We start from the raw sequence: 15,702 nt of genomic DNA, 5'->3' as shown, positions 1-15,702 counted from the left end.
TGGCCTATAGGGCCAAACTAGGATGGAAGAAGGAAGCCATTTCTCTTGGCTGGGGGCCTTATGCTCACATGGTCTTATCCATTCCTGTCATTCTGTTTGATCCCTGACCCATCAGTGATGTCTACTTCTTTGCTTTAGCTCTAGTCTGTCTCCAGAGCATCAGATCCACTATTTCCAAGTGTCTGATGGGACCTCCCCTATAGGCAATGAGTCTAAGATGAGACTTATTTTCTCCTCTCTACTCATAGCTATATGTTCCAACATTAAATTCCTATAATATTTACAGCTGGTTTGTACTGGTTCCGTAACCATCTGAGTGCCTGTGTTGCAGGAGATACAATAAAGAATGAGACCCAGTCCTGTCTGGTGGGCAGAAGGGACATGTGAGGACCAACATATAATCTAACAAGTGGTATGAGGGCAAGGAGGAGGGAATGCCTCATTCCACCTGCAGTCAGGCGGACATCAGAGAGGAGGGCCACTGGAGTCCGAACAAGTTTCCTCCTTGTTCCTCCAAGAGGAAGTTTCCTCAGGGCAAAATCCTTGTCTTATACACGTGATTATTTCCTAGCACGGCACTTAGCACGTAGCAACCAGCAAACACTCGATGGTGCCTGGGTCAACGAATCACTCACCCAGGGACCCAGGTAACAGGCCGAGGTTGAATACAGCACATCCCCCAGGTACCGGGCAGCACACTCTACCTGCTGCTGAGGGGCTCTCTCTGTGCCTCTGCGCGTGTGGTTTAGACGGAATAGAATGTCTCGCTCTTTTTGAATCCTCAGGAAGACTTTCCCCATTGAACCAACTGTAGAGGTGAATTCTATCAACCCTTACCAGATTACCCGGTGTGGACAGTCCTGCTACACCTGCGTCATCGTCAGCGCCGAAACCACACAGCACTCAGCATCTGTCCGATTCTACTTGATACACCGGTCAGGCGTTTCACCCCCACAACAAGCCTAAGTGGTGGGTGCTGGCACTGTCTCCACTTCATAGACAAATCTAGGTGACTTGCCCACGGACCCAGCTCGTTAACTGCTGGCTAGGCCCCCGAACCTCTGCTCCTGGCCATTCCACTCACGCCTCCGATCTGGGGCGGCAGGCCCAGCACACGTGCTTTGCACTCTAGGACGTTTAAGTACTAGGTCGGGGCATCTGCAGAAACAAGAACAGAGTGATCGCCAAACCACCGAAAGGAGAGGGAGCTGCCATTTATTTAGCTTTGCTCCCTCCCATCCAAGACCAAGCTGATCTCTAAACAAGCATCAAAGCCCGAAACTCATTAACATCAGTGTGTGCTTCAATAAGGTGAACACCACAATGATGTACAATTACATGCTAATAATTCAATGCCCAAGAGCCCTGTAAAACAATTGCAAAGGCCCAGGATTATCACAGTATGCAAATGCACTAGGAAAATCATTACCTACTTAGTCCCCTTCATTTTGGTGGGCTTAACATGAAAAGAATAATCCATGCTACAAGACGAGATTTCATTTTACAGCTGTAGTAACCAAGTACATAAAAGCTTGAATCTGTCCCAATAGCTTCTAAAAGATTTTTCCCATAGTGTCAGAGGCAAAAATAATGAAATCTTGCAAATGTACAGTTAATAGGACCCTGGTGGACACTAACTTCAAAAATGCATGGTCTATAAGACATTAAAGGCTTGATTTTAGTTTCTGCACTGTTCCTGTTAATAACAATGTCTAATTAAAACATCTGTAAAATACTGATAGTTTTAATTTTACATAAAATTTCCAAAACAACTGTTACACAGTATAATAGGTATCTGCAATGAATAGGTTATTAATGGAAATATTATTTTAAATTAAAATCAGGTTCTAAATTTAAATTAGTCATCTCTGGCTAATGAAGAGAAAAAGAAGTCACCCGTGCTGGGAATAATACAGGAGATAATCTAGTTTTCAACATCCGTTAAAGCAAATTCACTTGATCACTTGGGCTAAAGGACAATTTATTTTGCTTCTTCTGACTTGTACTCCACTTGGCACTTCTGATGAATTTCGCAGCTACGCTCAATGTTAAAACTATAGCCCGACACACTTTTTGACACATTATTTTATAATTTAAAAAATACCATTCACTTTTATTCACAATCTGAACACTCCCCCCTCCCGATGTGCCAGTGAGGAGACAGCAGAGAACACGACTCCCTGCAGGAGAGTCCCCCTCCCAGCCCTGCCTAGCCTGATGAATATTTTAAAAGGAATGACATAAAATCTCAGCTTTCCCTTTCTCTGGGTCTCATCTTCTTTTACAAAATAAAACAAAAGGGATAAGCAAGGCTCAGTGGCTGGCTGCAATTCAATACCTTTCTTTCTAATTAATGCACAATAGAGGAGGGTTGGTCCATGTCTATCTATGCGGGCGTGGAGTTGGGGAGGGATTCATTCCAGAGTTGCTTCTGATTCACATAAAGGATCACAGTAGATGCTGCAGGATGTGGTCCACAGCATGAGGGAAGCTCTCACAAGTTAAGTAAGGAGGTGGATTAATTTTTTCTTCATCTGCTGCTCGATATTTCCCTGAAATGAAAGTAAAGCCAGTGAGCAAAGGCTACTGTTAGGAGGCCATGTTAATCACATCCCATGAGCATCTGGGCGGCCACGGACCACCCTGGCAAGTGCTAGAGAATCGGGCTCCACGTCTCCCAAAGCATCTCCTACTGAAACGTCAGACGCAATGAGGCGATTCAAAGAAATATCACATCCAACATTTTCCCAGGACTTTGGTCTTTCACAATGGACACTCAAAGGGCCTGGGTCACCTGGCGGCTAAGGTTTCCTTCAGATCTCCACAGCTGGTAAAATCATTTTCTTCCCCACTAGCCCTAAAGAAAGGAACGATGGTGGAATCAATGCTTTTCACTGGAAGCCAGGACACCACAGAGCAGAGGCCCTGTCAGCTCCTGAGGATAACTGGAAATGGCCTGTGCTCCTGCCACACAGGGACCCTGTGAGCCTGACAAATGAATGCCCAGGGGTGGGGATGGAAAGTGACAGATATGCACAGGCCTGGGCCAGGCCGGATGGTCTGCCCAGCAGGGCACTGCGGGGCAGGTACACTGCCTGTGTCTCCCCGTCCCTCCGGCTCTGGAATGCAGGACACACAACTGAACAGCCTTACGCGGAGAGGAACCTTCCACACAGTGGTCACAGAGCTTTTACAAATGTCAACCAGATGATGCACGGTCCCTCTTTAAACACCCTTAATGGGTCCCAGATGCCCTTCAGGAAGAACCCAAATCCCTACTGATGCCCACCAGGCCCTTTGTCATACGGCCCCGGCATCCCTCTGACCTCAGCATGTGCTGCTTTCACAAGACTGCAGTCCTACACTGGACCTGGCTCTCTGAGGACCTTCACAGCTGCCATCCCCTCTGCTTGGAGCACTCTTCTCACCTGGCTGTCTCCCTGATGCTTCAGGTCAAACTCCATATTCCCATCCCAGTTAGACCTCCTCCTTGTTGTTCTCTCTCCGCACCCTGTTCCTTGCCTCCACAATATTTACAAGTTGAATTATACATTTATCTGTTTAATGTCTGTATCACTCCTAAGACAGAGTTCTCTGACAGCAGGGGCCATGTGTGTTACATTCCCCAGTGAGTTCATTCTCAGCACTGAGCACAGCAACCAGCACGTGGTGAGCATGCCACATTTTTTTTTTCATTAAAAATAAGAAGGAAGGAAGGAAATGCAGAACACTGCTTCAGCCGAGGCCCTGGAGACAAGGCCAAGTGTCCTGTAGCCACACAGGCTGCCTTGTTGCCTCCACACGTCCCCCTTCTCTTTGTTCTCTCATCCCGTTTTCTGTGATCTCTGCCATTCATCCTTCAGCACCTTCTGGGCAATTTTCCATAAATCCAGCTCCCCTAACAACAGACCCACCGTTTTCTACAATCCCTGCCATTTTCTACAACTACCTCTTCAAGAGGCTTTGCCCAGCAAACACAAAGCCGAAAGATCCCTTGTTCTGCACCTCTGCACGGTGAAGACGCTTCCTGCCTTGTCTTACTGTGAATTCTTACAGAACAGAGCCAGCATCAAATGTACAGAGGTAATGAAGATCTCCCTCACTCACCTTAGTGTCCTCAAGGCACCTGTTCACAGCATGGGCCACACAGAAAATTCTGCTGCTAGTTTTTTCTCAAGCTTAAGTTCCATGAAGTATAAACTCTTGCCATGTTTCTACTTGGTCTCATCCATGAGTCAATGACCGACTACTGCTCATACCACCTACTTCCTGGATCCAGAGGCTAAGGGCAAATATGTGAAAGTCAAGTTTCTCAACCATGGAGATAAGGGCTCGCAGAATGCTTCTGCGGTCTGGCCCTGCAAGTGGGGTGTCTACAAAGTACAAATGGACACAGTGGCTTACACAGGTGTGAGAGTTCCAGCACCTCAAGTTGTGTCTGGCATACAACACGTGCTCAATAATGTGGGCCGAGGGTGTGAAGCTGGCCATGTCACTCAAGACTGCCGCATTCACTGTGGCACTCGGTGCTCTCCTGGGTGGATAAATGATGAATGGAGGGAGAATACAGGAAGCCGTTTTGATGATATTAGATAAAGACTGGCCCTGTCCTTTCTAGGTGATTGTTTTACATGCTAAACAAATCAATTTTGTGCAGGACCAGCCACAGACCTTTACTAACAAACCGCTGGGCAAACGTATCCTGAGCGTCTACCGTGTGCTACTCACTGAGAAACAAAACTGCTCAAGACTATCCACAAGAAGCCCTTCTAATTGAAGAGGTTAAAATCTTTAGGATAATTTTCAACACCGGGAGGCCTACTGGTTGTTCACATGCATGGATTTCAAGTTTATCAAGGGAGCCAGCTGTTTTGTCTGCTTTTACAACAGTGGGCTCACCTGGGATTTTTTCTGGCCAGAGATGAACAGCGCAGACAGGCCCGTTTCCCTGCACTGGACATAGCTGCTTTACTGGTTATACATTTTCAATCTGATTATGTTACGCTGCTGGCTTCTCTAAGACTAACTGGGTGCCTCTGTGATAGGCTGATCACAACCAACTGGCAGTCAGAAAAGAAGGGACAAGCTGCAGAGGCCAGCCAGGGGAAGGGGGAGCAGGGCCTATGAGACACTGGTGTGGGACGGTTTTGACACTTCGTGTAAATCCTTAATTACGTGACCTAAAGAAAGAAAATGTTCACGGGACTAATACACAAGAGCAAAAATAGTTACCTGAAGATTTCCTCAGTGACCAGAAAATAAAACAGCGAATGGCAGGAATTTGGAAATTAAGATGTAGGGAGGGATCACGAGAGTGAGGGCTCTTCTGGACTTGACCTTGATACCTCCTCTGTTCTGCTTACATCAAAGGGCAGTAATGTTCCCGGGACGGTGCCGATCATTTTGACTGAGAGATGTGAATTCTGGAGTGACCGGTGTCACCCTCCGCCAGGCTCCAATGCCTCCCTCCGGAGCCCTGGCACAGCCTGTGCTCTTTGTTCACGCGGGGCCCTGCCAAATGCTTCTTGTTCTTTGGGTGCTGCAGCTAGGTTTTCTTGCTTCTATTTTTAAATTTAAAATAGCTTTTCTGTAGCCACATTTCCTTGAATAAATGTCAGTCAGGAGGAAATGTACTTTTTCTAAAAAATTTCTGAGTTGCAGCTCTTTTGTTAAATATGACACCCGGCAGATGCACCTGCATGGCTCGTCAGGGCAGGCTGAGGCCAGAACCCAGGACACTGAGCGGGACCACTGTAGTCATAATTCTGTGTCAGCCGAGTCCTCCCCGTTAAGGTCTGCTTTTCCTTAAATTTACTTTGAGGGACCACAAACAGTATTTCTAATTTTGGTACAGGAAAAATAGTTCCTAAGACAGTAAGTGAAAGATAAAAACTTTTTGTGTAATTTTTTAAAAATGCAAACATTAACACAAAGTATCAGATCCCTCGGCTCACCTGTTCCTCAGGAAACCAACTTTATCATCTTCTAGCTGACACCGATAAAAAAAAAATTAAAAAAAGATACTTTCATAGAGCATCACCATCAGTGGTCTCTGGTCCGTTCCAATGTAGTGATTTGTATATCCAGAAAATCATATAAATGCTAACTGTCAACCAGCACGGTAGTTACCTCTGGGTAAGTTGCAAAATGACCTCTCAACTCTCTCTGATCTTCTTAATTTTGTGCAGCATGGGCCCTCCCACACTGTCTTTTTCCCCTGAGACCCAGAGTCCATTTTATTTTTGCTTTGTGACAGAAAGACAATGACAGTGCCCCGTGGGCTTTCTCATTTCTGCAAAGACTGTTCTTTAAGCAAGTGTATTTCACCATCTGTTTTAGAGAAGGCTTATGTAGAGGATACATACCAGTTTTTACTAAGATACCCAGCATGCCGACATTCTGAGCCCCACCAACGTCATCCCTGCAATCCTAGAAAAGCATAAAGAAAGCATTTAGTTCACTGTCTTCAGTGAGCTCGACAACAAAACCCTACCAATTGGCTGATGGATTAGGCTGGGATGGCCAACCGTGAGCATTTTTTTCCTTAAAATACAAGAGAGGAAAAGGGGGCAATCCACATGGAACCAAGGGAAGTGTTACAGAGGTGGAAAATGTACAACAGAATACAGCAGTAATTCTAGTGACCAAACACAAACAGCACATCTATAGTTCATATTTTCTTTTCTTTTTTAAGTTTATCTTTTTTGAGAGTGAGCAAGCATGAGCGGGAAAGGGGGAGAGAGAGAGGCAGAGAGAGAATCCCAAGCAAGCTCCGTGCTGTCAGCCCAAAGCCCAACGTGGGGCTCGATCCCATGAGCTGTGAGATGATGACCTGACCTAAAATCAAGAGTCAGATGTTTAACCACCTGAGCCACACAGGCACCCCACACAGTTCATGTTTTCCACATGGACATCTGTCTCCTCTTAAAACAGATCATAGGAGAAAGCATTCTATCCATTTGGCAGCCTTGAAGGTAAATGATCCACCTGCAGATAGTGAACGGACTAGGTTCAGAAGTCAGCTTTTCTGCTGCCCAAGTAGCACACTATGCTTACTTTCCAGCTGGCCCTCCCTCACAGGTGGATTCAAGCCAAACCAGAATACTGAGATTCTCGGTTATCTCCACCCTTGGGGCTAACAGATCAGTTAGAAAAGGGAGCTTTCTTTGCAATTCTTACCCAAGGTAGAGAGGAATATGCTTGGTTGACTGAGGATAAACGTCAGGAAATAAAAATCCAAGGGCTGGAAGATATATCAAGAAAATCAATCTTGCCATCTCATGTCTTTATGGGACTTTTTACAGACAGGATTCATTCAAGACCATGCCTGAAGAAAAGTTTTTTCCTCAAAAATCATTAATATTCAACAACAGACCTTGGAAACGAGTTCTAGAATGTCAAAATCTCTACTCAAGGTCTAATTTAAAACCTTCCGTTGCATCTAAACTTGCCATAGTGAAGCGGCAGAGAGAGGGGAGAGGAAGAGAAAGATGAAGGGAGGTGGGGAAAGCGGACAAGGAAAGGGAGGGAAACCCACCGCCTCTCAGGTAACAACCTGCACGCCGCTGAACAACGGCCATCACATGCCCTTGCCATCTCCCATCCTGTCCCAATACCGGAAACTCCTGGGATAAAGAATCCTGACATCGCCACGTCTTCAGACACACGTGTGCCTAGGAAAGTCGGCTACTGCTTTGCCAAGGGGGAAAGATGGGGCTGAAAAGATGGTTTCTCAAAGCTACGTCGAGTTTAACGACCACCCTATTCAGGTTCAGGTGAGTGAAAAAGGAAGTGGAAGAGGAAATGAGGCCCACGATACACCTGCACCATCACAAGTCAAGAAATCAAGGGATCTATGGTTTATTTTGGAGGGAGTCCAGAGCCTGCAGTTTACCTCCAGCTGGGCCACTAATTAGCTGTGGGAATTTAAGCTTGAAGCTTCACCTCTGGGTTTCAGCGTTTCAGTCTATCAAATGAGGGGATTTGGACCAGACAACCTCGATGGTCCCTTCTAGCCCCTAAAGCGTTTATTTAAAATTGAAATCTGGGGCGCCTGGGTGGCGCAGTCGGTTAAGCGTCCGACTTCAGCCAGGTCACGATCTCGCGGTCCGTGAGTTCGAGCCCCGCGTCGGGCTCTGGGCTGATGGCTCAGAGCCTGGAGCCTGTTTCCGATTCTGTGTCTCCCTCTCTCTCTGCCCCTCCCCCGTTCATGCTCTGTCTCTCTCTGTCCCAAAAATAAATAAACGTTGAAAAAAAAAAATTTAAAAAAAAAAATTTGAAATCTAATCCTTGCCACTGACTTGCCATAAGCCAATGTGCTTTCTGGCTCTTTCCTCCTCATAGCACACATAGAAAATAATGTTTTCCCAGGACACTGGGCAAAACTGACAAGGTGCTCTCCGGCCGGAGGTCACTGGCTAGAGCCTACGATCATCCAGGGTCAGCTCTACCGCTCAGAGGGCTGAGGTAATCAATATCTGTAGCTATTTGTGGCACACTGATTGGGAAGTTCGTCCATAAAGCATATACTAGGAAAAAAAAAATCAATAATGGTTGAATTCTTTAGGTATACGTTGTTCTCTGCGTAAGTAATATTCAAAAAAACTGAAATTTGTGTAGAGGTTTTCTTCAAAAAGACATACAAAGCATTTAATTGACTTGCATTAAATGGTCTTTTGGATCGCACACATCTCACCACACTGTGAACAATGTCAGAAATAATCAAAATTTCAATTATTTAGAAGAGCATCACTATGCATCTACGGACAAGCCTGTTTATAGGTAGGTACCACTTACTACCAGCTGGTATCAGCAGTAACGGAGTCTGTGTGGCTTTCAAAGCAGTGCTTTGGAGTTGGGTCTTCCCAGCATGATGGGTGAGCTCAGGGCATTTCCTGGCCTTTGCTACTTACGTCTCCTATCATCACGGCCTCCTCAGGTTCACAGCCAGTGCCCCGCAATGCTTCCAAAAAGAACGTTTTCTCTGGTTTTCCCACTACTGTGGCTTTGGTGTCTGTGGCATACTCTAAAGCCGTCACGAACGGTCCAGGCCCCAGGGCCAGGCCATCTTTCCTCTTGTAATACCTGGCCTTGTGGATTGCGATCAGAGGTGCCCCATCCAGGAGTAACCTGGGGAGACAGAGAAAATGGAAATTGGCTAAAAGCAAGGCTTTTATGACTGGAAAAGAATGTCAGACTCACAAAGTGGTTTTATTCACACTCACAGAAACAAATAGTTTCTTATTAACTTTTAATGACTTGCTGTCTTCTAATGAATTCGCTGAGAACTGCTGGGAATTACACTCAGATACGCACAAGAAAGGTGATAGATTATTAAATTTGGGATTGCTTCAACCTTTTACCTTTAGTGGTTTCAGACACTTTACCCAAATCACCAGGGAGAGAATGAAGAGAAGTAAAGCTAAATAAGACACTCGAGGGAAGAAGCTTAACTTAATGAGACAAGTTGTTTCAAACCTTCCCTAACGGTAAGCGGGAGGCTCTTGAGCCTTTTACAATCTGACACAACTGTTGCCGCGCTGACACATTCTGGAAGTATCTGGATTCCTCTTTACTCCAGAATGTAAGTTTCCTTCTAATTCAGAAATTTAGAAGAGCACTTTACAAGGACTTTCTGCTTGTACCTTTACCTCTTCGTTGTACCTCTCTCTGACTGCTTGGGACATTACTTTGCAAATGAGGCCATCTTCCCTGAAAAACACACCAAGTGCCGAGTCCCTTCCTTTGTCCTGATTTAGGAAAAATGCTCTCAGGCCAACGAAAAGGGCAGAAAGAGTTTTCCCAGTCTTTTGAGAACCAAACTCTACATAGATCTAAGGAGCCTCATTAGTGACTCAGGCAAAACATAATCCAAGAAACCGCACCAGCTTCTTCGTACTTCCCTCCCAACCCCCTTCCCCAGACACCCGTCACCGATCCCGACAGTGCAGCCTGCAGTCAGGGACACAGCAGAGACTGTCACGCACACAGTCTCATCTAATGGGATGCGGGGCAAGATCTATTTCTTCAACTGCTTTTAACCAATGTAATAAATGATCTCACTGGCTTAATTTACTTTAAGCCATCTCCTTAGTTAAAATATTTAGTATGTCCATCGAGGAGGAATTCATCACGTCTTACCCTTCACAATTATGAGTAATTAAGCGCTCAACTATGAAACTGCTAAATTATTCTTGTCAGTGGGCACAGAAATGCCTTCCTGTGGGAGATGCAGAATTCAGACATTTATGATTAAATATTTTATTAAGTAAAACCAATACTGGACTATTACAGGGCTTTACTGTTAGTTACTATGAATTGTTCACAGCATAGGATAGATCCTCCAAATGTATTCGCTAAGTATTAATACAAATTTACTTCTTAAAGCTGATCTTGAAATCCAATGGTTAGGAAACCTGATAAAGCCACTATGTTGGCCTTAAAGAAACACTGCTGATAGTGAGATAATAACGGGTAATTTATCTATCCCCTCCTCTTGTCATCCCACCCCCAATCCCATTTATTTGCTACTCTACCACGGAACTGGAATTCTTTATGCAACAGACCTCAAAATTGCTTTCCACTGATATAGCTAAACTAAAAACTCATTTGATTTAGCTTTGTTAATATTTTATTATATATTAACTGGGGATAAGACTTATCAGCTTGATTGATGTGTGTACTTAATTCCCAGGCAGTACTTTAGTGCCTTCCCTGGAAGGGCTGAAACTGTGGGTTCGTCCACATCTCTCTAAATGGGAACTGGTTCTTCACCAGGCTGGAGAAGACAGGCATCTCACAAGGAAGTGGTGCCTGCTTTTAGCGTCCTTCTCTGCACAACATGAGCTTTACTGAATCTCTGAAGAGCCCAGGTATATTCAGGATGGCCTGAAAGGTAAATGTTTTCTAGGACACAGATAAAAAGATATTTATAGTTAAACATTAAAAAAAATATCAAAAATAGACACCCCAATACTTGTACACTTTCTAGACAGGGGAACAAATGGTTGGTTGCTTTTGTAACCACCAGGAATGCATCAGCAATAAATCTGAGAATTTTCTGTCTATATCTAACTGTAAAATTATTGAGGTTCAAGAAACAAGGGAAAAAAGGCACAAGGAAGGCTGGATTTAAAAATCTCTGGCTGGGTCAGACTGGCTAAAATGAACAACTCAGGAGATATAGATGCTGGAGGGGATGTGGAGAAACGGGAGCCCTCTTGCACTGTTGGTGGGAATGCAAACTGGTGTAGCCGCTCTGGAAGACAGTGTGGAGGTTCCTCAAAAAATTAAAAATAGATCTACGCTGTAACCCAGCAATAGCACTGCTGGGAATTTACCCAAGGGATACAGGAGTGGTGATGCACAGGGGCACTTGTACCCCAATGTTTATAGCAGCACTTTCAACAATAGCCAAATTATGGAAAGAGCCTAAATGTCCATCAACTGATGAATGGATAAAGAAATTGTGGTTTATATACACAATGGAATACTACTTGGCAATGAGAAAGAATGAAATCTGGCCATTTGTAGCAACATGGATGGAACTGGAGGGTAGTATGCTAAGTGAAATGAGTCAGGCAGAGAAAGGCAGATACCATATGTTTTCACTCATATGTGGATCCTGAGAAACTTAACAGAAATCCACGGGGGAGGAGGAAGGGGGAAAAAAAGTTACAGAGAGGGAAGGAGGCAAACCATAAGAGACTCTTAAATACTGAGAACAAACTGAGGGTTGATGGGGGGTGGGGGAGAGGGGAAAGTGGGTGATGGGCATTGAGGAGGGCACCTGTTGGGATGAGCACTGGGTGTTATATGGAAACCAATTTGACAATAAATTATATTTAATGTAAAAAAATAAAAATCTCTGGCTGTAGGGGCGCCTGAGTGGCTCAGTCGGTTAAGCATCCTACTCTTGATTTCAGCTCAGGTCATGGTCTTGAGGTTCATGCGTTCGAGCCCCACACCGGGCTCTGCACTACAGTGCGGAGTCTGCTTGGGATTCATTTTCTCCCTCTCTCTCTCCTCACCCCCTGCCACTCCCCCACCTACATGTGCTCTCTCACACCCTCTCTTTCTCTCTCTCAAAATAAATAAACTTAAAGAAAAAAAAAAGGAAAGATGGGATCATATCCCTTCCACATGCAGAATCCCTCAACAACTCTCACTTCAAACAGTATAAAACCCAAAGTCCTCACTACAGCCTAAGTCCCTGCCTTGTCTGACCCCCTGTCTACTTCTCCAGTCGTAAGTCACCTTCCCTATCCATGGTTGTGTACCAGACACAATCATCTTTTCTCACTTAAAAGAAAATGTCACTCTGTTGTGTTTCAACCCATATACCCAGTGTTGCCTCCTCCTGAAACAGTTCCCCATACTTTCACAAAGCTATCTTCTGCTCACGCGTCAGGTCTCAGCTTCAACGTCCACACAACAAGGAAACATTTCCAACCTCCATATGTAAAGTGGACTTCCTCCTTGCCTCCAATCTCTTCCCTCATCACCCTTTGTCCCCTGTATCACTTCCTGTATAAACTATAGTTTATAGTCCTTACTCAACTGTGACTAGTCTGTCTTCCTCACTAGAATATAATTTCCACCATGCCCATCAGTTTTACTCATCATGGTATCTCTTACTTCCAAGACGCAAACAAAAAAAAGCCCCGGCACCTCTCACTAAATGGCTACTGAATAAATTCATGGATGAAGCCCTGTACGTCTGAGCGTCTTGATTTAATATGCGGAATAATGCCCACCATCTTGGGGAACAGAGATGATATATGCAAACCTTTTCAGAGTATCTGTCTGACAGTAATGGCAATTATTTTTCTTCATAAATACACGAAGTGTGGTATCTATGCTATTTACAATAGGTAACAGCAAATCACGTCATGTTTGTGGGCCTCAGTTTCTTCTCAAATGAAGAGGCTGAAGTAGATCGGGGGGCTTTTCAATCTTGGCACTACTGACCTCTTGGACTGGAAAATGCTGTTGTCAGGCTGTCAGATACCCTGTAGGACATTTAGTGGCATCCCTGGCCTCTGCCTACTTGGTACCAGCAGCACTGCTCATCCCCAGTTGTGACAACCAAAAATGTCTCCAAACATTGCCAAATGTCCTCTGGGAAGCAAAAATGTCTCTGGTTGAGAACCACTGGATTAGACGATCACCAAAGTACTGACACTCCCGACTGACCCGAGAAACACAAACTACCAAAAGCTCAAATTAAAACAATAGTAAATCGTGAAATATATCAAAGGAAAAGCTCATTAACAATTAACAGAAACCTTCAGAATAGCAGGTTACCTATCATCACCACTTCTGTTTAGTACTGCAGTTGGGGTCCCAGACGGAATAAAGCAAAAAAAATAAATAAAAAAAAGAAATAAAAACATAAAGATTGGTAGGGGAGAAGGAATACTCTCATTATCTGCAGGTGCCACAATTGACTATGTAGAAAATCCAATCCAAAAGACTCTCCAAATAACTTATTTTCTTAGAAAGTAAATATAAGATCAGTAAATGCAAGGTTAACATACAAAAAGTCAATTATACCTCTGTATATTAGCAACACCACTTAAAAATGAAATTTAATAAAATGCCATTTATAACACCCTCAAAAAACAAGAAATAAAAGGATTAATTTGACAAAACATCTAAGGCCCATCCTGTAAAAACACTGCTGAAAAAGCACAAAAATAAAACCTAAGTGGAGATACATTCCATTGTCATAGACTGTAAGAGACATCATTGTTCAGATATCATTGTAAATTCTACCCCAATTCATAGATTAAATAGAATCCAATCACACTCCCAGTAGGCTTTTTTTTGTGTGTGGAAACTGACAAGCTAGTTCCAAAGTTTATATGGAAATTCAAAAGATGTAGAATGGCCAAGACAATTTTAAAAAAGGTTAAAGTTGGAGAATGAACACTACTGGATATTAAGACTTATTAGAAAGCCAGAGTATTGAGACAGTATGGAACAACACAAGTGTAGATAAAGAATCTAGAAACAGAGCCATACATCTATAGTCACTGAATTTATGTCAAAAGCACCAAAAGCACCACTGCAATTCTAGAATAGAAAGAATGGGTCTTTGCAATAAATGTTGCTGAAACAACTGGATATCCGTATGGAGAAAAGTGAACTTTTACCTCACATAAGTCACAAAAATTAATTAAAATAGACCCCAGATGTATTCGTTAAAGGTAGAATAACAAAGCTGGTAGAAAAAAAAACTCGGGAAAATATCTTCATGACTGTGGGGTAGGCAAAGATTTCTTAAGCAGAATAGAAGAAAATATGGACAAATTGGACTCCATCAAAATTAAGAACTTCATGTCCTCATATGATTAGAATTCTCACACTACTAACGGAGGCAAACCACGACAGGGATAAGATGGCTGCAGTACATATGTCCAACCAAAGACCTGTATAAAGAGCTCCTATAAATCAGTAAGAAAAATACAATCCAGTCAGAAAAGGCCAAAGATTTGAACGGCACATCACAAAAGCTATCCAATGGCCAATAAGTATGTGAAAACAACATTACTCATATGGGAAATACAAACTGAAACTCAGTAAGATACCACCACCCACACCAAACAGAACAGCTACAATTACATAGACTAGCAAGACACTGATGAGAATGGGGAGCAAGTAGAACTCCTGTTGATAGCTAGTGGGAACATATGACCTGGTACAATCACTGTGGAAAGCTGTTCGGCAATATTTACTAAATCTAAACAAGTGCTTATCCTATTACCCAGCAATTTCCTTCCTAGATAACAGACCCGAGAGAAATGAGCACATATGCCGCCCAAAAGACATGTAGAAGAATGTGCGTAGCAGCTTTATTCATAACAGCCCAAACTGGAAACAATCTACATGCCATTAATGGTAAAATAAATAAACAAATTGTGGCATATCCATACAATGGACTACTGTACAACATAACAACAATAAAAGAAAAAGAAGAAAACAAAACTAAGTACTGTTATATGCAACAACCTGGGTAATCTCACAAACACACAAACATGCTACAATTAGATGATTTCATTCACATGAGGATCAAGAACTGGTAATACTGACAGAAATCATGGTGGTTACCTTACGGAAGAGGTAGTGTTGACTGGGCTAGGGAGCCTTCTAGGGCGCTCTAAATGTTCTGGCTCTTGATCAGAGTGGAGGTTACACAGTTTTGTCTATGTGTAAAATTTTACTGAGGGGCACCTGGGTGGCTCAGTCGGTTGAGCATCCGACTTCGGCTCAGGTCATGATCTCGTGGGCTGTGAGTTTGAGCCCCACATCGGGGTCTGTGCTGACAGCTCGGAGCCTGGAGCCCGCTTCGGATTCTGTGTCCCCCTCTCTCTCTGCCCCTCCCCCACTCATCCTCTCTCTCTGTCTCAGAAATAAATAAACATTAAGAAAAACTTTTTTAAATTTTATTGAGTTGTATACTGACAATCTGTGCACCTTACTGTGCCTGTTATACATCCAATTTAAAAAATCAGTAATATATTCATGTGATTTACTCACCTGAAGGTTTTATTTGGAGCAAGAGCTGCCCTGACCATAAAAGAATCTCCCCAATTGATTAAAAAAGAAGAGTAGTTAGTGACTCATATTCAACTCAGTTCTGTATTCTGATTTTCAAACTGGCAAAGTCCTCTTGCATATATATATATATATATATATATA

General features: G+C 43.5%; 1 protein-coding gene across 4 annotated transcripts in view; it reads right to left on the bottom strand.

Moving 5' to 3' along the window:
• Nucleotides 1-1,329: 1,329 nt before the first annotated feature.
• The window catches only part of HDHD2 (haloacid dehalogenase like hydrolase domain containing 2), a 36,632-nt gene continuing 22,259 nt past the window's right edge, over nt 1,330-15,702 (bottom strand). For all 4 annotated transcript variants that reach the window (XM_040478907.1, XM_040478909.1, XM_040478910.1 and 1 more), the window contains exons 5-7: nt 8,913-9,129; nt 6,366-6,429; nt 1,330-2,552 (exon numbers count right to left, since the gene is read on the bottom strand). In XM_040478907.1, the coding sequence (XP_040334841.1) occupies nt 2,449-2,552; nt 6,366-6,429; nt 8,913-9,129 (385 nt within the window). In that variant the 3' untranslated portion in view covers nt 1,330-2,448. The remainder of the gene's footprint in view (nt 2,553-6,365; nt 6,430-8,912; nt 9,130-15,702) is intronic.

The sequence above is a fragment of the Herpailurus yagouaroundi genome, unplaced genomic scaffold, assembly GCF_014898765.1.
Source record: "Herpailurus yagouaroundi ecotype Mexico unplaced genomic scaffold, PumYag 142, whole genome shotgun sequence".
NCBI classification, from domain to species: Eukaryota; Metazoa; Chordata; class Mammalia; order Carnivora; family Felidae; genus Herpailurus; species Herpailurus yagouaroundi.
Note: the sequence above shows the minus strand (reverse complement) of the source record. Positions and strands in the feature narration are given on the sequence as shown.